This window comes from Lagopus leucura, unplaced genomic scaffold, assembly GCF_019238085.1.
Source record: "Lagopus leucura isolate 7727_CA_CO unplaced genomic scaffold, USGS_WTPT01 Super-Scaffold_100157, whole genome shotgun sequence".
NCBI lineage: Eukaryota > Metazoa > Chordata > Aves > Galliformes > Phasianidae > Lagopus > Lagopus leucura.
In genome coordinates, this window is record NW_024962334.1 from 3874308 (window position 1) to 3899763 (window position 25456).

General features: G+C 41.8%; 1 protein-coding gene across 7 annotated transcripts in view; it reads right to left on the reverse strand.

Annotated features, from left to right (window-relative positions):
* Positions 1–490: 490 nt before the first annotated feature.
* Positions 491–25456, reverse strand: part of LOC122189823 (calcium/calmodulin-dependent 3',5'-cyclic nucleotide phosphodiesterase 1C-like) — a 60965-nt gene continuing 35999 nt past the window's right edge. The window contains exons 1-5 of one of the 7 annotated variants that reach the window (XR_006181981.1): positions 14136–14187; positions 13925–14052; positions 11858–11946; positions 11631–11742; positions 10336–11211 (exon numbers count right to left, since the gene is read on the reverse strand). Coding sequence is in view for 2 of the 7 variants with exons in the window: in XM_042889227.1 (XP_042745161.1) it covers positions 525–573; positions 11040–11211; positions 19196–19246 (272 nt within the window). In the remaining 5 variants the exon portion in view is untranslated. The other 6 variants (XR_006181980.1, XM_042889227.1, XM_042889228.1 and 3 more) reach the window with 6 other exon arrangements.

Genomic DNA, 25456 nt, shown 5'->3' on the forward strand with positions numbered 1-25456 from the left:
ACTCTCTAGGTTGTAATCACATAGTTTGGATGCATCTTCTGAATTCAAGATACCTGAAGAATCGCTAGCTGTATAGCTGGAGAAGTGGCACAGCCCCAAACACTGTGCTTCCATCTCATGGCCCGTGTGATGCAGGACCAGCAGGTCCATGAAAACTAGATGCAAAAGTGCCACAGAGTAAAGAGCCACAATGGCATTGCAGTGTGGGCACCAAACAGCCATGGTCAGGTAACAGCTGCTGGGCTTGACAAGACTACAGTGCTCACAAGTATGAGCCATTTTGGGTCAGATAACAGCCCTAAATCACACAGAAGTCACAGACTTGGTCAGTAACACTAACATAAACAAAACGCTCATGGCAGACATCCCAAAAAACCAATCAAGGATTGCACAAGCTGACACCATCCTCCATGCTGCTCCACACACTGAGAAGCTCACGGATATCCCCAGCCCAGCTGAGCATGGGTTTGTCAGAAAGGAACTTCTTCATTGCCAGGCTGAGGACAAGGCAGACGGCTGCAGGTTCACACACCTTCATGCTCCAACTGATGGTATCTGCAGGAAGGTGCCAAGCTAGGAAGGCAATGGGATAACATGAATTTAGCACAGACAGAGGATGATGACCACCATCTCCTGCTGGACTGAGGAGCCTGTCTTGGACCCGGTGCTGTTCCAGACTTTCTGCCAGCTCATTTAGCCCACAGCCCAGCCCTGCAAGCAAACCTAACAGGGACTGCTGGTGTCACTCAGCCAGAAACAATGTGAGGTGACAGACCTCGGTTCAGTAGGAATGGCATAAAAACAGACACGTAACTGGCACAAGATCTACCTGCTGGCATGTGAACCAGATGGCTCCTCATCACCATGAGGTCACGTCAGCTCTGCTACCTGCAGTTCTGGCTTCCCCAGGTCCCTTGCAAAATAACTGAACCTCTGCTGCCTTTCCTGCATTGCCAGTGACTTCACAGGGAAATACATCTGTCATTTGCCATTAGGATACAATTAGAGATGCTTATAAGGTTGGCAGCAAGGTGGTCCTTGAGTCTGCATGGTTCAGAGATGCCAGGCATGGCACAAACACTGTCAGAGGCCTGGGAGACTGCAGGCAAGTACTGCTGCAGCTATCAAATCACGTGAAGCTGAATGCTTGGGTCCAGCCAGAGCTACAGCCATGAGTGCACATCTGAAAACTGCCCTCAAAGGGCAGCATTTCATTTCAGAGTTCAACAGAACCACAGGAAATATAACCAAAAATAAATAAATAAGAATAAGGCTGAGATGGCTGTTCATGTCACGCGTTTGAGATTTTGAGTCAATTTAACTTGTGGTCCTTTGATTCTAACACCAACTTACTTCCCTGAAAATCACCCAAGTATGAAGACACACAGAACACTAACAGGCTTTTGTCTCCATCCAAATCACCTTCTATTAGTTAATGCTATTCAGCTTGTGACATCTTAGCTGCCTGAGATGCAGCTCTACTGAACTCCTAGACACTGAAACTGCACAGCTAAAGCTGGCAGAGAATCTGGCCATGTATCTGTGTGGTATTTTGGTTATTTTTTTGCCCACAAAAAAGACAAAAACGCAAGAATTTTAGAAGCCAGATAATGAGAGTTCAACACTGTCTGGGAAGAGGTAGGTATCAGAATTGACTTTACCTTTGAAACTGAAAAGTATAATCACATTTTGGACCACAATAGACAAATTCAGCAACTGAAAGGTTAAATAAAATAATGCATTTCTTTGCTTTTCTATCACTTCATCTGATCTGAGTGACGAAGGAAATATATTAGAAAGTTTTAGGCCAAGCTCTGTTCTGAAATCAACATTAATAGAGAGTACTGCTTAAAAACAGATATCATGCTAATCTAGCATCCCTGTGAATATCAATATTTATACAATATTTGTAAGATCAAGAAAAAATTCAGGACATCATGCCCCAGAAGCACCCCTGCAGATGCAACAAGCAGTAACCTCTGCTCCAGGTTTTGACTCAAGACAGATAAAAGTGTTCAGCTGATCCTGGAAGGGAACCAGTGATTACTAAGACCACAAGTAATCTCTCTAAGACCAGCATCCAACTTATGATGAGCTGATGAGAAAGTTTCCACCAGTTCTTCATGCAAGTTGCCTCTGCCATATGCATTTCCATTCCCTATGTAGAAGAAATTAGTTCTGACAAAAGTAAATTATATTAGAGAATCTGTATTAGTTATCTTATTTAGATGATTTTTTTTCCCTCATCTATACGAGCTGTGAACTCAGTGTCATTTTATTTAGATGACTGCAAGGTAAACCTTGCATTTTAATGAATTTCACTATGGAAGATTAAATTTAAAAAAAATACAGAGTTTATATAGAAAAAAGTTAAGACTTTATTCTAATTCATCTCAAACACAGATGGAGAAATTCTCCAGAGAAAAATCCCAGTTGTGAATCTGCACTGCAGACCTCTACCACATACTGACGTCAGAGGGAGTTCCATGCAGCAGATGTTTGCAGACTGTGCAACAAAAATCTGCAATGCAGATAACAGATCCGCAATGCAGATCAGACACAAGGATTTTACTCACAGAGTGATAAATTAGCTTCACCCTCCCCAGTACAGAATCACAGGAAACCTGAAGGGACCTCTGGAGAACACCAGTCCAACCACCCTCACTCAAAGCAAGGTCGACTACAGCAAGGTGCCCAATACTGCCTTCAGTTGTATTTTGAATCCCTCCAATGATGAAGTCTCCACAGCTTCTCTGGACAACCTGCATCAATGTTTGGTCATCCTCACACTAATCGATTGATCAGTTAAATAAATAAAGAAAAGCTGTTCACGTTGTCTTGCTTTCATTTTTTGCCCTCTGCCTCTTGTCCTGTCACTGTCCACTACTGAGTAGAGGATAAATCCCTCTCGTGCATTCCCTCATATCAGAACTTTATATTTGTAAGTTTCCCCCAGGCTTTCTTTCCTTCTGGATGAACGCTGCAGCTCTTCTAGCCTCCCTTTGTTTGTCAGCTGCTCCAGTCATTTGATCTTCTTCATGGCCCTTTACTGGACTCACTGCACACATGCCCATGTCTCCCTTGTAGTTGGGTGCCCGGATCTGGATCCGTCACACTAATGCTGAGAAGAGGGACTGTCTGACCAGCTGGTCATTCTCTTTGTCCTGCAAGCCAGGAGGCTGTTGGTCTTCTTCACTGCAATGCTACATTGCTGGCTCATGGTCTAAAGAGGACCACTAGCTTCTTCTCAGCCAGGTACCCCCAGCACGTACTGGTGCATGGCGTTCTTCCTCACTGGGTGAAGGCCTCTGCCCTTTCTTCATGAACTGCATGAGGTTCCATCCCTTTGAATTGCAGCACACCCGCTCCTCTACTTTTCCTTCAATCTGAGAATTTGCTGAGAGTACAGCATGCTCCATCATTCGGGTCACAGAAGTTAAACAGAGTAAATCATAGTTGCCTGAGCTGTAACACAGCCATTCCAGGAAATCGATCTTCGTGAAACATAACGAATCAATCTGCACTATTATAAACTTCCCATGAGTTATTTTTGAACTGTTTTAAAAAGAATGAAATATAAGAAATCTGAGGTTCACCTCACTTGAAGTCAGAAAAAAATGAAATGAGTTTAAAGAAGAGCAACGCGGTTGACATTCTGCTGCAGTACAAAACTAAGCAGCCTGTATTATGCTGATACCAGTGAGTAATTTCTGTAAGAAATGAGTGCAGCTTTGCAAGCATAAGAGCTGATATGTCAGGACAGCACAATTATTTAGACCACACAATGAATTTCAAGGAGAAAAGAAGAAAAAGTGCAATTTATTTCTGAGAACTGATGAAATGGGATAATATGTAAATCCAGAGCAACACAAAAAAACCCCGTGTGTTTCAGGTCATTGCTTGTCAAAACCATCCTGCTCACAAAGTGCCTTGGCAGTACAGAAGTCAACATCATAGCAGCAGAGCAAACAAGCAAATAGTTTAAGGCTGCAGTAATTCAAGGTCTGTAAGCTTCATGGAGTTTTTGTGAAAGCCAACGTACATCATTAGAGAGGGAATTTGCTGCATCTAGCCCAGGTTGCTTTGATTAACACTATTTGACAGCATTGCTAATGATTCAGGAAAAAAAAAAAAAGAAAAAAAAAAACTCTGCCAAGTTTATTAGATTTACAACATTAATCAAAAACATGCAAATTTTAGTTTATGAGCAGTTTCGAAATATCAAACCACATACTCAGCTGCAGCAAGTCAGGAAGTCAACTGAACCACTGAAGTCAACTGAGTTTTATGCCAGTTTACCCCAAACTTGGCTCACTGTATTTACACTTGACACTAATTCCTTTACTCAAGTACTGCTGATATAGCAGGTGATTACATTATGCGCAACTTTAAAACAATTCAGAAGGTGAAGAAGCCCTCCAAAGGAGGTGCAGTGCCAGAAGAATCCAATTTTGTCAACATCACATCTTCAGAATGAGTATTACTTCATTACGGATAACACTGTTCAGAATTAGGGCAGACTTAACTATAAGTGCTACGGGAACCTAGCAGGATAACAAACCATCTCGATTCAGGAGCAAATGCCATTGGTGACAATTCTACGACAAAAATCAATCTTGACATGCAGAGTAGTGGGAACAGAAATACGTTCTTAATCATAGATGCTGCAACTGCAGACACTAACTGATCTAAATGATGCTTGCATGCATCGTTTAAAAGGAAATGAACTTCTGAGGGTTTTCCTTTTTCCAGTAAATGCTCTTCAGTAGCTGTTACTTAAAAGAAACACATCTTCATGGTTTGGTCCCTTCTCAGCTGAGCTGAGAGAAAATTTGCTCTTACAAGGAGCCGTATTAAGTAAGTGCTCGCATAAAGATGACAAATTTACAAGTAAAGGAATTTCCGGGCAGCAGCCTCAGGTCAATTTCCACCCCTAAACAATGGCCTTTCAACCAAAAGAAGACAGAAGTTGTTGGGATTTTTTTTGCCATAGCAAGATCAGCACTGACAGCAAATTTAGAATACAGACCTGGTTTCAAGACAACTGAAGCCAATTCATAAAGTTTAGATCAATTTATAAAGTTCAGATGAAAACCAAGGAACACATGATAGTTTTAGCAGTCTTGCTGTGAATACTTCAGTAGTTTCAGAGCCAAACATTATTGGAACTAAAAATAAATGTCCCAGTCTGCAAACTACAGACACCATGGCTCTGACATCAGCGAGTGCTGAGCACTCAGATGGATAGTGTGATAATTTCCAAATGAGACCTTTCTATTACATAAAATAGTTTCTAGAAATTGCCAGCAGGCAGCTTAACTTGCAAATACCAGATGAAGAGCAGCCATTAGAAAGTTATGTGGGAAAGGGGTGCTGCCAGTTCACAGCAGCTTCACTTCCCTAGATGTTACTAATGTCTGCAAAATCAATGGCAAGCTGGACTGCAAATCCATGGCAACAGCATTTGGGGCAAAATATGATGGTTACCAAAAATCATTTTGCATGAAGCAATAAGAGAATGGACAAAAACGGACAAAACTTTCATCAGAAATCAGCGACTCAAAAAGTAAGAAACAAAGCAAGGTGTGCAAGCAGGAAACTCCCAAAAGCCCAGAGCAACCCGTAGCCTGGCATCAATTGCATTACTCTGGGAACTAACAGCTCAACCTATTGGATAGGTGACACCTGCAACAGGTACAATGATTTCCAGTGTGTGCAAGATAAGTATTTAGAACAGATTCTCTGCTGAGTTTCATTAAAGTCTGAAGCTTGTATTTAAATACAAAAATCACTTCTAAAATACCTTTTTCTTATACAAAATGTAGTTCTATCTTCAGATTTGATTGTCATACGCAATTAGCTGGAGCTGTGAATCACTTTTTTCTCCTTCCCTTCAAAGCTCTTCACTTTAAGAAGTGTGGGACATCAATGGAGATTAAGATCTTATCAAACAGCTCCAAGATTATCCTGAGTAATTTTGTAATTCTGTTGTTGTTATTCACTTCAAAACATTCCTGAGTTGTTACTTACAGGTTTTGCAGTCTCAAAACAAAACAAAAATCTGTCCCTTACTGGATTGAATTTGAATTCACCACATCCTTTGGGAAAACACCACATTATAACATACCAATCAACCTCATTGCTGTCAGCCAGGCATTTAAAAGCTTGGGAAATTGCTCAGGAATTTCTTTTGAGGGCCTTTTAATGTTTTTGACGTCTATCTGCGCTCATCACACTCTTACACAGCCAAGATTAGAGCCACTATCCCGTTTTCTCACTGGGAATAAAATACTGACTGTGAAAGTCTTAATAACAGAATGAACAACTTATGGCCTACAGGACACATGCAGGCTGCCAGGGCAATAAGGCAGACTTATTCCCTACATTCCCTCCTCCCAAGCAGTGTTTAAGTACAGCTCGCAGTCTGAAGGAACAGGCCAAGTGGCCCACAGCTCCTTTCCATGGCTATTTTTCCTGGAAGCTGAGCTCTCCAGCCCCATTAGGTGAGGGTGCCTCGGGTTCAGTTTGCATCAGAAACCCCAGATCCCTGAACACGCACAGGAAGATCATGCTGAGTGCAACCCCAGTGTAAGAGGCAATGACATACAGATACTGGAGTGATAGCAATCTACCAGGGAGATCAGGCAAGATCAAAGTACCCATGAGATGTCTACTGTTCTGTTAAATACAGCTTAACTTGATCAATAGATTAAATTGTTGTTAATGGGAAGGCTGAGAATCATACAGCATTTTCCTAAGGAAAAGGACAGCCAGCTTTCTGTCGGGAAGCTGGCTAAAGATAATGTTAACAGGAATTGCAAGGCCTTGCAGACTGGTATTAGTAATGTAAAGACTATTAATCACTTACAGTAGAGACAACTAAATAGTGCACTAAGTACCTCCTTAGCAGGATAAAGACAATCCTTAACTTCATGCATTTTCCTATACACAACTGAATAATTTATTCTCTAAACCTGCAAGGAATGCAGGGCCAGCAAGCACAGAAAGCTGACCAATCAATCTTATTTGTGCACACACACCCTGCAACAGCCTTGTGTCACACAGACATTTGAGACGCGGGTTGCACAGCTTGGATTTAAAAACGCCTGCCCTGTGTGCGGGGTGGTGGCTGGCATCATCACTGCCAAGGACTAGGGATGATTTTTAAGCTTACAGAGCCAGAACTGGAAGCCTCATGCAGCTGCTAATCAAATGCTCTGAGTTTATCAAAGGTCAAGATTCAGGTGATGGACATCAGGCAGACATGTATGGTCTAGGAGATACTCTGTCCAGTCGTCTAAGCAGGACTTCTTTACCACCAGGTCCAAGGAATATCAGCTCAAAGTCTTGCTCCTATTTTGGAAGTGGGTTTGTTCCATACCTTTAGGATGTACAGCTGTGCTTGGACACCCACAGCGCATCTGAATTTCTCAGCTCGGGTCATTTGATGTTCCTGATATTTACAGGAACAGAATTGCTGGGCTTTGCTTGTCATCAATAATACATCTATCCTATGAAGAACAAGAAGACTGTGATATAAATAAAAAAAAAAAAATTAAAAAATAATACATAAGAGAGGTTCATTTCTCTTTCAACTGCCTTAAAAAAAAAAGAACACCTTCCTTCCAGATCCATGTGGATACGTGTGGAGAAAGAGGATGAAACCTTTGAACAGTAACTGGTATAAATCTTTCTTCTCTGATCATCCCCTCTCTGACTCATAAATCTCCATCTACCAAGAAATGAGTGCACAGCTCTCACAAAGTGTAACACGCACCTAGAAAAGAATCACACTTAAAAGAAAGAAGAGAGATTAATGATGTGGAGCCATTTCCTTAATGAACAGAACAATTTTCACTTCCTATTCATCCTAATGAGTATCAATAAGTAACAAGAATAAGTAACAGGTTTGAATAGAACACAGATTAATTTAAGTTTAATGCACGTAAAGAGCATTATAATTGTATAATCCTGGAACCAGGATGGAAGGCTGAGTGAATGTTTTGGCTCCAAAGAGCATCTGCAGGTCCTCCCAACAATATTCCAGTGACTCCTACTGGTGGCCACCAGATCCAGCATAGCTGCTGCATCACTCACTACTGCACAGGCACCACCAGCAGGCACCAGCCCAGGTGCTGCATCCCAGGTCTCTGGACTCAAAATAGTGTTCTCTCCTGTACATCAAAACCAAATGAGTCTAGGAAAAAAAATCATGACAACTTGGAGCCTTTAAAAATAAGATCACGGCTCTTGTAATTACCTATTAGCAAAGAAAGACAGTGGATGTACCAAATCTGTCACGTAAAGCGCAGGCTAAGCTAACAATTTCTACATGTAATTATATTTTTTTCCATTGTCAAAAGGGGATAATCCTTCATTCTCAACGTTTCCACCACATTTTCCATGTAAAATTCCAATCAGCATCTCCTCTGCCTTTACTAGACAAAAAGAGTAAGTGTCAACGAGAATGGATTTCAAAATCAGTAAGTACTGCAGTAGTATAATTTGTCAAGATACAGAATTACTTATGATTATTTGCTCAATACAATACTGCAAACAACAAGATCCTGCAAATTCTTGCAATTTGCTTTTCAGGAAGATATTTGACCTTGTTAGCAGCAATTGTATGTTTCCTACTGTCTTAGAGATAGTAAATAAAAATTGTAGAAGACAATTAGAAGGCTTTTTAACTAAACAGAGAACAACCACTATACTGATTTGGTGCGCAGAGAGGGGGTTGTTTCATTTCTTTTTGCTTTGTATCATAAAGATGGTTTACTACTGCACGAAAAGTAAGACTGAAAAGACTGAAGCAATGGCATTCTTCCTTTTATGTTTATATCCATTGCAGTCTCATGTCTCGATGTAGCACAAAATCAAATATAGCTCTCCTAATTGTCCAAGCTACAGAACAATAAGCACTACGCAGTAGAATACAAGATCTAATACCGAAGGTGCTGACTGGGATTTCATGCTGCCTATATGTATTCACATAAAAAGAGATGCAATCACAAGAAGTGTGACTCATTTGACACCAGAGAGACATTTGCTTTTTAACAGTGCTTGAAAGGAATAGTATTGCCATATACTGCTCGAACAGCAGTGAGGCAAAAGCAGTAAGGGAACTGCTGCATTTTATGGTTTGTAGCAGTCATGTTAGAAAAACTGGTCTGGTCCTTCTCACCATGAAATCAGTTCTTATAAACCCAGTATTGCCCTCCACAGATCCTGAAGTTCAGCCACCAGGGTTGTAATTATTACATGCAAATCCCAAATGCAATGAAATAGATCTTCCACCAGCATCTAGTAAACAAGAAATAAGGGACGTCTAACTGGCAAGCAACAACTGGCACCCAGACATACCAGTCACACTGTGTCAAGGCTGCACTTGAAGACCAATACACACAGAAGACCCCAATGAATCAAACACGGAAAAAATGGGACTGCTTCCTAAGTTCCAATTCACATTACAGTATCAACAAGATTTTAAGCTGAATGAAAACACAAAAGTGTTTTTAGTTTTTTCGTGTCTTTCAGACAGTAATTGCAAGGTACTTTTGTCTTCAATTCCTGTACGTGGCTCAAACACACACAATGCTTCCATTCTTCATAAAATTAGACAGTTATGATTTCCCTTTATAAAAGTCCAAACAATGCCACATTATACAGTAACTTCTATACTGATGAAATATAAAGGTTTGTAATGATTATGAAGTTATTTACATTGCATTAGCAAAACTATCTTGCTAAATTAAGTTTTCCAATTCATCAGACCTTATTATGCTACTCAACCTCACTTCTTCCAAGAGTCAACCCTACTCACAGAATCAGATCACGCCATTTGAAATGCCATGACATTATTTTGTCACACAAAATGGTTGAAATTATCTCTATGAGGGCAAAGTAAGGACTGCTGCTACACAGAATTCGTTGCAAGAGGAGAAAGCTAAAAAGAGCTCCTGAAACAGATTCGAAATCTCAAAAGCAGAGTGTTTAAAAGCCATTAAATATCACAGGTCATCATAAAAGGGGAATCAGGGTTGTCCTGAATCATTTCAACAGAAATATTAAAGAACTGTAACATGATTTAAGATTATGGGACTTATTTTTATAGGCTGACGTAAATTGACTTGTTAATTTTTTTTTTTTTCCAACATCAAACAGTACAAACAAGATAACTGAAATTACTACCTCATATAATGACTTCAGTAAGAGCCTTGAAAATAACGGTTATACAAAGAGAAATAAGTTTGAGAGACTGAGTTACAAAAAAGAAAATAAAATAAAAATCACTCCAACAGAAATTTATCCAAAACAAAAAAAATCACTTCATGTTTGCACACACGTGCGTTGATTATAAAAGAAAAGTCAAACAAAGTTTTCAGAAAAAGCTGCTAAAAAGCACTTGGAAAAGATCCGTTTTGCCACACGTTACTTCTGGGCACACCACTGCTCACGGTGTGGTCAAAGACCCACTGCAAGCACACAGCTTCTCCACTTTACCTTATTTTCAGAAAACATGCCAATAAACATCTTTATTGACAACTTTACGTCCATGGGATTAAATGAGAGAAAAATCCACAAATTGATCTCTCTCATACTTCACAACAGCAGCAATCGCTCGCTTACAAGTCCCTGGCCAGAAGCAAATTAATGGACAAAACAAATGAATGCTAGACAGTTCTCAAGACATTACATTAACAAAGAAAGGTGTAGCGCTCCCTCACATCAGTAAAGCGCCATCTGACCTGAAGTGCAAGCTTTCATCACTAAAACACTTCCAAATTAAACTGTATCAACTGTCAAAGACATCTTCTATATGTGTCTTGTCCATAATCTTTTAAGAAGGCTAGTGAACTCTGAGTAAAACCACACATCCAGTCAATATTATTTACAGACCACTCTTTTCCTCTCCTGTTTCATACAAAGCTATGCAGCACTGCAGGATCTTTCAGAATTGATTTCTCCTGCAGACACTGCAAACAACCTTAAAAACATCCTCTCAAGCATAAACAGTGTAAAAATCATATCCTTCAGACCTGAAAGATGCTTTCACCAAGGCCTCGGGACTGTCCACAGGTGGCAGCTCATCTGCAAGGATCTCTTCAGGAGGTCTAGGGTCACTGATGATGGTGGGCTTCGGCCTTTCCTTGAGGTTGCCAGTCAGCCCACCGATAATGGTGTTCCACAAGCAGTTCTGTGATTTAGACCCTGCAGAAAGAGAGTGCAAAATGAAATCAACTCGTGTTCTCTGGTAACCCAGCAGACTAGAAAATGAAGGTTTCTTTGTCTGTTATCTTTTCTGCCTTTGCATCATCACATTTTGCAGTTAGGCCTGAAAACCTGAAATAAAGCTCAAGGTGGAATTATGTTCTAACATTCCTGTCACTTTAAAATCCAAAACTGTACTGACTGTACCAATTTTGGCTAGGATAGAGTTGGCTTTCTTCATAGCAGCCCATATGGTACCAGGCCTTGGATTCGTGACCAAACATTGCTGATCTCACACCAAGTTTTAGCTTTTGCTGAGCAGGGCTTACACAGTGTCAAGGCCTTCTCTGCTCCTTGTGCTGCCTCACCAGCAAGAGGGCTAAGAGAGAACACAGCCTGGACATCTGACCCAAACTGACCAAAAGGAGATCCCATGCAGCGTGACACTGTGCTCAGCAATCAAAGCTGGGGAGAAAGAAGGCGAAAAGGGGGACATCTGGACTCAGGACTGTCTTCTACACTCCTGCTTTCCTGGAAATGGAAGAACACAGGAAGCTGCAAGTGAACTCTGTATTTTCCATTGCTTGTGTGTGCAGCTTTTGCTTTACCTATTCAACTCTTTAGCTCAACCCAGAGATATTCTCACCTTCATCCCTCCAGTTCTGGTAGAGACTGATCTATGCAGGGATTTGCTGTCTGCCAGGGTCAGAACACAATGGCCTCCCAAAGAAAGATCTGGTTATAGAACAAGTTTCATGTGACAATGAAAAGCTCCCTCTTCACATTCTGCTTGAGCTATAACTTCACATGTATTGACGTGGCAGTATCTCAAATGAAAGAACTAACAGAAATCCAAACTGAACAATCAATACAATATGAACTGTTAACTTTCACTGGCTCAAGTTAATGAAGTTTAATAATTAGGACTGATATTAGAAAAGGTATTTACTTTCTATTGAAAGTTCAGCTTTTTCCAACAGACATTCAAATGCCAAAATACATCTGTGGATAAACTGTTTACATTTACTTAGAAGTGTCACTGGGTGCCCTGTCACTCACAGATCCCACCCTTGTCTGTAATTTCATTGACAAAATACAGTTATTATCCTTCAGTCGGATCTCCTTCTGCCTTTGGAGCAGAGAATATGAGACTTCCATAAAGTTCAAAAGAGCAAGCTTTATACTTTCAAAATTTTCCAAATAGCTTCTGAATAAATTGGGCACTTCTACAAACCCCACTGATACTGCCATACTGAACACCTGCACACATTCTAAGCTTAAAGCATTACAGAATACGTGCAGATGGGCCAGCAGTTTCCAAAAAGAGCAGTTAAGTGCTGAAATACAACTATTTCAGTTAAGAGACTTTCCACAAGCATTAAGCTTACTGGATTCCAGGGTAGTAGTAAGACAAACCACCTCTTCTGCTGGTCATTCTGCACGGGCATTTTATTATTGTGCAAAACAAACAAACAAATCTGACAAATGGGATATTTTTGAAGTCAGCAACTGATTTTTTTTTAATAGCAGACTGTAAAGGCAAGACTATCTGGAACTCAGCTGTCCAGCAGAGCAGCAAATAATGGATCTAACATATATGGACTAAGCATACTACACACAAAGTACGTGAAAGATGAAACTGCTCTGATTAGAGGAATTGCTATCTCATGCCTCATGAGAATCCATTACAAGAAAACACTCTTTAGAAGCAACAATATCAGCTGCAACAAACAGGTAGTAGCAGCAGCAGTAGTCTGCTAGTCGTCCTATGTCTTCTTTTTGCACAGCCAAAATGGCACAGATATAGAAGAAAAAGGAGAGGAGAGAAAGAAGAAAAACCAAGAATTCATGTTTATCTCCTTCTTTCCAAAATACTTTTCAGAATATTTTCCAGATAACAAAGAAAGCTTGATATTCATGCTTCTCTGCTCTTAGCTGTCAGCAGCTATTTAATATGCAAAGACTACAACTACCCAAATTTACAGGTTGCCTTGGTGTTCCATGTCAAGTCCTAACAATAGCTAGAAAATTAATAGCCACACCAGGTAGTCCAAAGCCAAGTAATCTGTATGCAGCAGCTGCAGAATTGAACACAGCATCAACACATCTTTATCATTCAAGGATTTGTGATGCTATGCTACAGTACTGCTTCTGTGCTCAGGGTACCACTCAAATTTCTCAAAAAATTAAATAGGTAAGCATTTGTGGTCCCATTTCATCGGCAGAAATACAAGGAATGCAAGATGTTTAAATTATGTGATGGACCAAACAAGTCATCTGCGATAGAGCCAAACGTGCTGTGATTCCCTATGATATGTTGAGAGGACCATCTCTTCTGCACAAGAGTAGCATATGTTGGTCAAAAATATGGTCCACAAAGAAAAACAAATTGTCATCCAGCCACAAACACTGCACACCACTCACAGAAAAACTGAGATCACGTTTTGTGGAAATGCAGCTCTCAAGCCACATTCACAATTTTGAGACTTTCTCCTGCAATTATTCCAAGGGATCTGCTGAGCTTCCCAAACCCAGACCTCTTTATTTCCACAGATCTGTCTTTTATTCTATACACCCTCCAGCTTGACAGGTACAGAACACATTATCTATTTTCTGCACTTACTGGATGCAAACAGCTCACAACTCGTACTACCACCAAAAACTCACAGCGACACGTTAGCAAACTCTTACTGAAAACTATATAATCACTCACCTCAAACTTATTGCAATATACACTGTTTTCCCCAACAACCTTGGTACACAGCCCCAGCCCTTTTCTTCCAGCACAGAGGTTCCTTCAGGTAGTTCTTTTTTATGATTTGATCTAGATAAACAGCTCTCCTGAAAAATGAACATCAACAAATCTGCCAACTAATATGAATCAACTAGTTTTGTTACAGCAATGAAAAGCCATGTTCACCTACCCTAATCCACGTTTAGCCTGCCCACAGTTATAGTGTTTTCCTTAATAGGCCTGACTGACCAACCACCAGCCAAAAGCCTCCAGCTGCCCTGAATGCCTGATGGACCTAAATCCCCACAGCTGCAACTGTTACAGTACTGATGGCACAACATGGCTACCAACAAGATAACACAGCGAGATATTAGGCACGTTCACTGCTGCTAAAGGAGTAGTAACCTCTTAACAAAGTCTGCTGAATGAGCAGGAATTTGATGTTTGAATGGGATACTGACTGGCCCTAGCATCTAAATGAGTAACAACTCAAATTTAACTTCTAATCCTTATAATAAGTCTAAACACTTGCAACAGTTCTTTTCCCTCATTTTATTATACCCTTGGTGAGCTAGGGGCAAAAGCAAGATAGATTTAGGCATTATAATTTAAAACACAGAACTCTGCTTAAAGAATCTGTGGTATATTTGACCTAGTAGATGTTCAAATACTTTCATATACTCTGAAAATATTGTTACAATGCAAGTCTGCCTATCTGGATAGCTACACAGCCATCATTCCCAGCGCTCCACTTAGCAGCAGCCTTTGTCTCTTCTTTGTCCTGAACTAAGCTGGAAACAGCCACATACCCCAGAGAGCTGTAGGGTAATAGCTGTTAAGGTCATAATGGGCAAAGCTCATCTGAATTTCTGTAGGATATCTGCCAATTGCTTCATTGTACAGAAAGGCAGATAAAGGAGATAAGGAAGGCTAGCCTAACTGCAGGTGTGCCAAACTCTGAGTTTTGCTATGGACCACAATTTGGCAGTAGAGGAAGTACTGTTCTCTGTTGTGAAGATGAAGTTACTTCAAACTAATCATTCAAGTGAATGTGAAAGGCCACATCCTAAAAAAACACCCGGTCTCTGGTTTGTGATTCGTATGCCAATGATAAGAAGCTATCTCTTCAGTTACTGCTTAACTCCTTGTCCTCAAACGCTGCCAATTTCTATGCCATTCAGCCAGGACGTTTTTGAATGTTTCATCTGCACTCTACTGACTGTTCAATGAAAACACAGCATAGCAGAATAGACAGAAGTGTTCTCAGCAAAATTTTAGGTACTATTAATTTAACTCAGCACATACCTACGATATTAATGTTCCTGCTTCAGCAGGGGGATTGGACTGGATGATCTGTCGAGGTCCTTTCCAATCCCTGAGATTCTGTGTTTCTGTGATTTCCCTTCCTTTTCAAAATAGTTCCCATTCTTATTTTCCTTCCTATTCCAACAGTTATCTTCCCATCGTGTCAGGATCATTCAGTCCTTTTTCATTGTACCCTATATGTCACTATGCTTTTTAAACTTTGTTTAGCTGTTAGTTTTTGTTTGTTTGTTTGTTTAATCTGCTTATGGCATGACTTGCCTCAAATCCATTCCAAGTTGTATATTTGTTTTCCAATAAAAAATTACCATTTTCCCATCCTGTTTCAGCGCATCCTTGAATTATTTACAAGATTTGTTCAGTGCAGTCGCTGCTCTGTGTTTCAGTATGCAGCAGTTTGATTTGCTCATGGCTTGGCTGTCTTAAGAGTTTAGAAGGTGAGAACTTAGACCTAAACTCTGCTTCTCTATTAATACTGCTGACTTGAAGATGCTTTCCTACTGGTAGTTTAAAATGTGTTTTACAGTCTTCTCTGGAACCTAGTGCTTCAATATACTTACTGTACTGTAGTGACTGTCCATGCTCACTATCTGTAGATACTGTGAACTGGATACTGACTTAGTTCAATAGTTAACCTAAAATTAAAGTGCCTTCTTCAGTCAACTAAACCTGTTTGCTTTTGTTTTTCTTTTTTTAAATAATGTTTTTTAATCATATTTGATGTATTTGTACTTACAGAGAACATGAAGAATTAGGACACGTGGTCAACCTGATTGCAGAAATACTTAAATCAAGTGTTCATGGTCACTGATCTCCAAAGGCACAGCTTCTAAAGAACTGCAAGTATCTCTGTTCTTCCAAAGGAGGCTTTGTCAAAAATGTTTAGATTACCTGCATCAAAATGCCCTAAGTTGTTGTTTGTGCAGTTGGATTCACAGTTCACAGAAGTCAAATATGGCAGTTAGGGTTTACCTACTACAAAACGTGTGTCTGAAAAACCACTTACCCAGCACTCATCCTGTGGTCTAGCATCCTGGACATAAGATATTCGCTTTTAACTGGTATAGGATAAGGAGAATTTGACAGGGCACCAGAATCACCATCTGAGACTCTGAATTTTAGTACTACTGGAGGCGTCACTTCTAGAGGTAAGAAATGCAAACAGGAGCTGATAGGAAGTTGTATTTCCCAATTCAGTGTCCTTCAGCAGCCTGCATTTTAAACCACAGTCTTCTATTACAACTCAGCATTTGGAAGTGCCTAGCTTAGAGTAAAAAAGAAAGGGTTCCCAGACTTCCAAGAGACTGCCTTGGCCAAGATGATTGCCATTCATACAATCAGTGGGTAGAGACAGTGGATGGGTTGAGAAGACAACCTTTACACTGCTGCTCACAATACAGCATTTTGTCACTGGAATCAAACCTGCTCTCTCTGTTTAATGTAAGTGTTCAAATTACTGATATCTAAATGAAATGCTTGATTTCTAGGTCAAACACTGAAGTCTTGTAGTTAAACTATAAATTGGTGGTTGTAGGCTTTTTTTTTTGTTTTCTGCAGAACGGGAGGAATATCTGTTCAGAGGTATAGGTGGTAAATAAGTGAAAAGTAATGGCAATCAGCACAATTTTAAAGAGAGGAAGTACCATCTGAACAGGAGAACACTTGTATGTGTTGTACAGAGAGGCTGTGAAGTTTCTGCATGTTCAAAATTCAACTGAGAAAATGCTGGGCAAGTGATTCTAGCTGACCTTGAGTAGGATTTTGGACTAAGCAATCTCAAGAGGTCCAGTACAATGACTCTAGAGTCACAGTGCCTTCTAGCTTTGTAGGACTGCTGTGGTGTGCTGCATTTGATGAGAACAGCCACCACCTGAAGGAAGATAAGCAATTGCTGTTATAGCCTGATAAACAGCAATAGAAGTCATCGAGAAGGACTATAGCTATTAAATAAGGTGACAGCAGCAATGAGAAGATACTACAGCAGTATGTCTTCAAGACTGTGAGAAGGCTGTGAGCTGTCCTGAAAATACTTCCCTTATCAGCTGCAGTTGTGGATTTTCAGTGGAGGAATATTTAACTGGATAAGGAGCAGGTGAGCTTGCTGGTTACTAAAATACAGCCAATAAATTGAGGACAGCTAATGGATAGAGTTTCCCAGAGAAGCTGTGGATGCCCCATCCCTGGAGGTGTTCAAGGCCATGCTGGATGGGGCCCTGGGCAGTCTGATCTCATGGGTGGCAACCTGCCCATTGCAGGGGGGTTGGATCTCAATGATCTTTTAGGTTTCATTCAACCTGAGCCACTCTGTGATTCTATGATGATTCTTTCATAAGCTAGTTGGATTCTCAGTCTGACTCCAGAATCACTAAATTAAAACCCTAACAGTGAAAGTCTGCTTTACACTTTGAATGATTCTCCTCCTTCCCTACACTGTTGTTGTGTTTTTTTTTAATGTACGTGTTCCCCCCTGCACTTCATTTTCAACACTCCGAGCACCTTGAGGCCTTGATCTCACCTCCTCCCTTAATCCCATGCAGCACTAGGTTGTAAAACAAGGCCCTACAATGGAGGTGTCTCTATTTTCATTCACCTGACAGCATCCACTAGTCAGTTCTCTTCCATGTAATGCAAGTTAGCCCTACCTCCACAAATATGTCTTGGCAGCCTTCTGGAGAGCCAAGATTAGAGCAGTAACAGAACTTGTTTGCTCCTGGGCCTCAGACTTAAACTCTACAGACAAACACCAAAAAACAATAATCTTACAAGCAGCCAATCCAAACTAAAATGCCAGTGCAGTTTACAATGATGTGACATTACAGTTGATGTACTAGGCAGGCAGTATTCAGCATCTAGTCCTCATAACCTGAACACCTTGGAACAAATGGTACTTGGGTTGAATCTCCCAACCTTATAGCTAGAATTCAGGAACCATAACAGACAAAAGCAAAGCGATAAAGAGCTCAAAACATCCGCATTTCCATTTACATTGCTATCCTTTGTGAATTACTTCATCATAAGCATTTTCAGCATTCAAGCAGCTGAATAACAGAGCCCTCTTTTAACCTTCATGGCCTGAAGCATGAAGGAAAATAAACCCTAAATCAGGTATACGGAATGCGAGTACAATTTTCTTAGTCCTGCTCAATCTGTTCCATCACGTCATAAGTCACTACACGTGGCAGATTTACAGCCACAATCATTTCGTCCGTGCCCTCCACGCTAATGCTTGTGTGAGGTACGGTATGTCCCCAGCGCCATCCTGTGCCGATGCGAAATACTGCACCGGGACGTCAATCCCAAGGGCAAGTGCCCTCTTTTAATGATGAGAATGAGATTTTCTCGCCTAAGTGCTCACTAAGCATCATGAAATTCCATGCGTTATAAAGAGGATTTCCTATCTTCCTCCTCTTTCCTATATATTTCATCATATTTTTAATTATCCGTATGGTCAAATTCACGTGCAGTTGGTGCTACGGTAGCAGATGCATCCTTTTGTTCAAACCTGGAGCACCTATTTCAAAACCCAAGTCATATATTTAGTTCCCAACCCTGCCACGTGACGTAAATGGTGATGAACTATCAGTATGACTCGAATACACTTTGCACTGAATATAGTATGCAATTTCTATGGCTTAACAAAAATCTCTGTAGCCTCTGCTGCCAACTTCAGCTGCCTTTCTGACACAGACTGACAACCTTTTATGCTTGGAATGACTGTATAGCCACAAAGCCTTCCATTCTTTTAAATTCACATCAATGCTGTTTAGTAAGACTGCATTTCTGTAAAACACATTTCCTGTGAAGTACTATCGTGCTTCAGTTCAGTACTGTAAATGAACTGTAATGATAGGGTTGCTATGAGATTAAAAGACATATTGAATGTGTAAATAGACAAATCATCTAGCTAAAATTAAAAAGTCTACTTACGGGCAAATCGTGAAAGTGGCCGTGCATTTTTGTCACCCGTCTCATTTGCAACTGGAAGGAGAAAAGACAGAGAAACAAAAAGCATTAAATTTAAGTGTTTTGCACTACCTGAAATTACTAGTATTACTGAGTTTCCTGCATATAAATGAGAGACAGCTATTCACAGCATCTGCAGTTGGGTATATACACATAGGTATAACACAGATGGTTTTTGTGTGTGTGTTTGTTGTTGTTATTGTTGTGTTTGTTTTTTTGCCATCAAATGCATGGTTGTCAGTTCGTCTGGTTTGGTTCTCCCTTCAGAGTCAGCATGTCATTCTACAGGCATCTGTGAACATTACCCTGTCCCACATAAAAGCTGAATCATAATTAAACACTAGCCATTAGTAGTATGTAGCAATATATGATTAAAGTCATCCTTGCAAATTCTATTTTATATCATAGATATATCATGAAATATATTTATTATATATCATTCATATAGATGTTGTATCAAAGCATCATTTTTGCCCTTTACATAAAAAAAAAGTAAGATTTTTCTGCCCATAAAAGAAAATGTGTTAGTCCAGAGGAATATTTAGTAGCAAAATTAAATGAAATGTAAGGATTAAAGGAAATGTAAGGATAATTAAATGAAATGTAAGGATCTAAATACAGGAATCCTGGGACATTTGGAACTGCAAACAAATTATTATCTAGGATAAGAGCAACGCCATACAAATCCTGCTTTTTTTCTGCCTTAGATTCATATTGCTACAGCTCTCAATGTTTGTATGACCCAGATAACACACAGCTAGCCAAAAGCATAAATGACTCTTTAGGATTCTCGAAGTATTGAACCATAGAACAAAAATGAGTTATCAAGAAGATAAATTACCACCCATGACTAATTTAATATAGCTAGAGTAATCATGAGGAACAGCACTTATGGGCAAACTGAGAGGACAACATATTACGAGTGAGCACATTAAACCTTGAAAATTCTTTGTTCTCTTTAAAAATGCTACTTTCCAGAGATGAGACCCATCAAGCTAAGAAATCCTATAAAGGGTTGCAAAACATGACTAGAACACAAATTCATAGGTGCCTAGCACTGTAATGGTGTCAGCAGAACAAGGATGTACTCTTTTAGGCCAGAAAAGACTTGAAGCAACTCTGTGAGGAGGTGCAGCCGCCATGAGGCCTCCCCTCAGCGATTCTGCTCTGGGCTGGACAAACCCAGAGACTTCAGCCACTCCTCATACATCTTGCTCTCTACACCCTTCACCATCTTCGTAGTGCTCCTCTGGATGCTCTCTAATGGTTTTTACAGAACCAGGCAGGGTTGCTACCCACTAGGATCAGGCTGCCCAGTATCCCATCCAGCCTGGCCTCGAATGCCTCATAGGATGGGGCATCCACAACCTCTCTGGGCAGCCTGTGTCACTGCCTCACCACCCTCTGAGAAAAACTTTCTTCCTAACATCTAAGCTAAATCTCCCCTGCCTCAGTTTAAAACCATTCCCCCTTGTCCAATCACTATCAGAACATGTAAAAAGTCAGTCTACCTCCTGCTTACAAGCTCCCTTCAAGTAATAGAAGATTGCAATAGGTCTCCCAAGAGCCTTGTCTTCTCTAGACTGATTAAGCCCAGCTCCTCCAGCCTTTCTTCACAGGAGGGGTGCTCCAGCCCTCTGATCATCTCTGTGGTCTTCCTCTGGACCCATTCCAGTAACTGCACCCTCCCATACCAGGGGCCCTAGGCCTGGACTCAGTACTCCAGCTGGGGCTTTACAAGGGGCAAAGCAGAGTGGGACAATCATCTCCTTCTCCCTGCTGGCCACCTGTCTTCTGATGCAGCCCAGGATACCATCGGTCTTCTGTGCTGCAAAAGCACACACCCGGCTCACGTCAAGCTTTTCAAACACCAGGACCTCCAAGTCCTTCTCCACAGGGCTGTTTTTAATGAGTTCTTCTTCCAATCTGTACTCATATCTGGAATTGCCTCAACACAAATGCCCCTCACTGATAAACCTCATTAGATTCTCCTGTGTCCACTTCTCAAGCACGTCCAAGTCCCTTTGGACAGCATCCCTCCCTTCTGCTGCGTCAACTGCACCACTCAGCTTGGTATCATCAGCAAATTTGCTGAGGGTACACTCAATCGTACTGTCTACGTTATTGAAAAAGATGTTGAAGAGCACTGGTCCCAAGATGGACCCCTAGGGGACACCACTCGTGACTGACCTCTACCTGGAATAGAGCTGTCAACTACAACCCTCTGCCTACAGCCAACTAACCAATTCTTTGTCTACCAAATAATCCAGGCTTCAAATCCATAACTTCTCCATTTAGAAATAAGGATGTGGTGCAGAACCATGTCAAAGAGCTTGCACAAGTCCAGGCAGACAGCATCATTACTCTTCCTTTGTCTTCTGATGACGTGACTCCACCACAGAAGGCCACCGCGTTGGTTAGGCACAATCTGACTTCAGTGAAGCTGTGCTGGCTCTCTTGAATCACCTCAACACCTCACCTGCATTTTAACATCTCTTCCACAAGGATCCACTCCACGATCTTCCCCAGCACAGTGAGGCTCACTGGCCTGTAGTTCACCAGGTCTTGTCTTCTCCCTTTCTTGATATAGAAGTGATGTTTCTGACCTTCCAGTCATGCAAGACTTTGCCTGACAGCCACAACTTTTCAAATATGATGGAGAGTGGCTCGGCAACCACCTCAGCCAGTTCCTTCAGAACCTTGGGGTGCATGTCATCTGGTCCCATAGACTTGTACACACTCAGCCTCACAAGGTGGTCCTGGACTTGCTTTGCTCTTAGACTGGGAGGGATTTTGCTCCCTCAAGTTCCACTTAGAAGTTCAGGGACACAAGAGGCGTGAGAAGCCTGACTGGCCATGGAGACCAAGGCAAATAACTCGTTAAGTACCTCAGCCTTCACTGAGTCTGAGGAGGCCAGATCTCCCTTTTTTGTTTATCAGGTGCACTCTCCTATGCCTGTCTATTCTGCTCACCTTATCTGAAGAATCCCTTCTTGTTTTTACCATTCCTTGCCAAGTTTAATTCCACCTCCACCTTGGCTTTCCTGACTCCATTCCTACACATCTGGACAGCATCCCTATATTTTTCCCAGACCACTCATGCCCTCTTTCCATTAATGTTTTATATCCTTCATATGCTGTGGTACCCAAACCTGCACACAGTGCCCGAGATGAGGCTGCACAGCACAGTGCACAGTAAGACAACCCTTTCCCTCACCTGGCTGGCAGTTTGGGCCTGACGCACCATCCCCAAGTATGGTTGGCCCTGTGGACTGCCAGGGCATTATGCTGATCCCCAGATCTTTTTCCATGGGGCTGCTCTCCAGTCTCTCATCCCCAGTCTGTACATACATCCAGTTTGTTCCTCTCCAGGTGCAAAATGTAGCACTTTACCTTCTTAAACTTCAGGAAGCTGCAGGTTGCCCAGCCCTCTAATCTGTCTGTATGTGTTTCTATGTCTCTGCAAGGCCTCTTCACCCTCGGAAGAGTCAGCTGCTCCTCCCAATCTTGTGTTCTGCACAAACTTAGTATTCCTTCAAATCTTCTATCCCAGTAAGTTATGAAAATGTTAAAGAGAAACAGCCCCTAAATCAGATATCTGCAGAAATCTACTGGCCAGCCTGATGTAAATCCATTTACCGTAACATTTTGAGCACTACTCGTCAGCCACTTGGTCATCAACTGTGTTATGTACTTGTCTTTAGGCTGGACATTTTGTTCTACAGGATACTGTGAGAAACAGTATTAAAAGCTTTTCTGAAAACCAGAAAGATCACATTTACTGCTTTTCCTTGGTCAATAAGGTGAGTAACTTTGTCATAAAAGGAGATCTGCTTCATTACGCAGAGCTCAGTCCTTGTGAATCCGTACTGCCTGTGACTAACGACTGCATTCTTTCGTGTCTCTTTTCAATGACTTCCAGAATAATCTTCTCCAGAATCTTGCCAGCCTCCAAAGTGAAGTTCTTAAGTCACAGCATCGTCTTGCTCCCATTAGCCAGTAGATGGTGCCCTTAAAACGTGTCAATTACTGAAGCTCAGAGCTGGAAGCACTGAGCAAGCAAAGGAAGCTTTTTGTACCTCTCTGTGGATTAGCATAAGGACTGCAAAAGCCCTCTTGCTGCAACCAGACAGATAGATTGGAGACTTCAGCAGGCACTGTCACACAGACACTTTTCCAACAGGGACCTCAAATTTTTTAGAAGAAAATATTAGAAAAGTTCAGAAAGTTTCTTACATTTGGTATTTATTTCCTCTTGATCCATCCTCAAAAAATGATATTGGTGCTTCCTTATCATAGCCTGGGGAACTTACCTGGCAAGCAGAAGCAAGGACCTTGAGGTCTCACAAGTCCCACAGGATGCCCTTCCTTGCCAAGCACAAACCCCATCCAGATAAGCTCTCCCATACAAAGATACCAGAGTGACTGCACAGTTAGGCAAGTCCAGAGCCTATTTCATTTTTCAGAGTCAAATGACATTATGACATTATTTCAGATTCAAATCTGCTTTCAGTTGAGAAGATGGCATGCTGAAGGCAAGGCAGAATCATGCTGCATCCAGGCTTGGGAGCCCAGCAAAGAAGGACGCAGAGCTGATGGAGCAGGTCCAGAGCAGTGCCACAAAGATTATCAGAGGGCTGGAGCACCTCTCCTATGAAGACAGGCTGAGGAAGCTAGGCTTGATTTTTTAGCTAAGAGAAGGCTCCAGGGAGATCTCATTGTAGCCTTCCAGAACTTGAGGGAATCTTATGAACAGGAGATGACTTTTACTTGGTCTGGTAGTGATTAAACAAGGGGGAATGCTTTTAAATAAAAAATGGGAGATTTAGATTAGATGTCAAAGAGAATACCGGGAATTACTGTTGAGACTCAAGGAGAAAAAGAGAGTCTACATCCTCTGGAAGAAGGGACAGGCTGCTCGGGGAGATTACAAGGAAGTAGCTAAGGTATGCAGGGAAGAAGTTAGGAGGGCGAAAGCCCAACTTGAGCTCAGGTTGGCCTCTGCAGTAAAAGACAACAAAAAAATCCTTTTATAAATATATCAATGGGAAAAGAAGAATCAAAGATAATTCTCATCCTATACTTGATGCAGCAGGGAACGTGGTCACTGAGGACAAGGAGAAGGCTGAGATCCTCAATGCCTTCTTTACATCTGCCTTTAATAGCCAGATCAGTTATCCTGTGGGCTTTTTATGCTCCGATCTGGAAGTCTGGGACACAGCACAGAAGATGCCCCCAGCAATTCCAGCGGAGACAGTCAGAGAGCTCCTCCTCTGTCTGGACTGTCACAAGTCCATGGGACCGGATGGGCTGCACCCTCGGGTGCTGAGGGAGCTGGTGGGGGTGATTGCCGAGCCCCTCTCGGCCATCTATCAACTCTCCTGGTTAACTGGTGAGGTCCCAGAGGATTGGAGGCTTGCTGATGTGACTCCCATCTTCAAGAAGGGCCGCAGGGAGGATCCGGGGAACTATAGGCCTGTCAGCCTTACCTCAGTACCAGGGAAGGTTATGGAGCAAATCATCTTGGATGAGATTGCACAGCATGTACGCAGTGTCCAGGGGATCAGACCCAGCCAGCACAGGTTTGTGAAAGGCAGGTCGTGCTTGACCAACCTCATCTCTTTCTACGACTGAGTGACTAGTCTGATAGATGAGGGAAGGGCTGTTGACGCAGTCTTCCTAGACTTCAGCAAAGCCTTTGACACGGTCCCTCACAGGCTTCTTCTGGGGAAACTGGCTGCCCGTGGTCTGAACAGATATACACTTCTTTGGGTAAGGAACTGGTTAGAGGGCCGTGCCCAGCGGGTCGTGGTGAATGGAGTGAAGTCCAGCTGGAGACCCGTTTCAAGTGGTGTCCCCCAGGGGTCGGTACTAGGGCCGACTTTGTTTAATATCTTTATTGGTGACCTGGATGAGGGGATTGAGTGTACCCTCAGCAAGTTTGCAGATGATACCAAGCTGGGAGGTGGTGTTGATCTGCCTGAGGGTAGGGAGGCCCTGCAGAGGGATTTAGACAGGCTGAACCACTGGGCTGAGGTGAATGGGATGAGGTTCAACAAGGCCAAGTGTCGGGTTCTGCACTTTGGCCATAACAACCCCATGCAGCGTTATAGGCTTGGGGATGAGTGGCTGGATGAGTGTGAAGAAGAGAAGGACCTGGGGGTGTTGGTTGATGCTCGGCTGAACATGAGCCCACAGTGTGCTCAGGTGGCCAAGAGGGCCAAC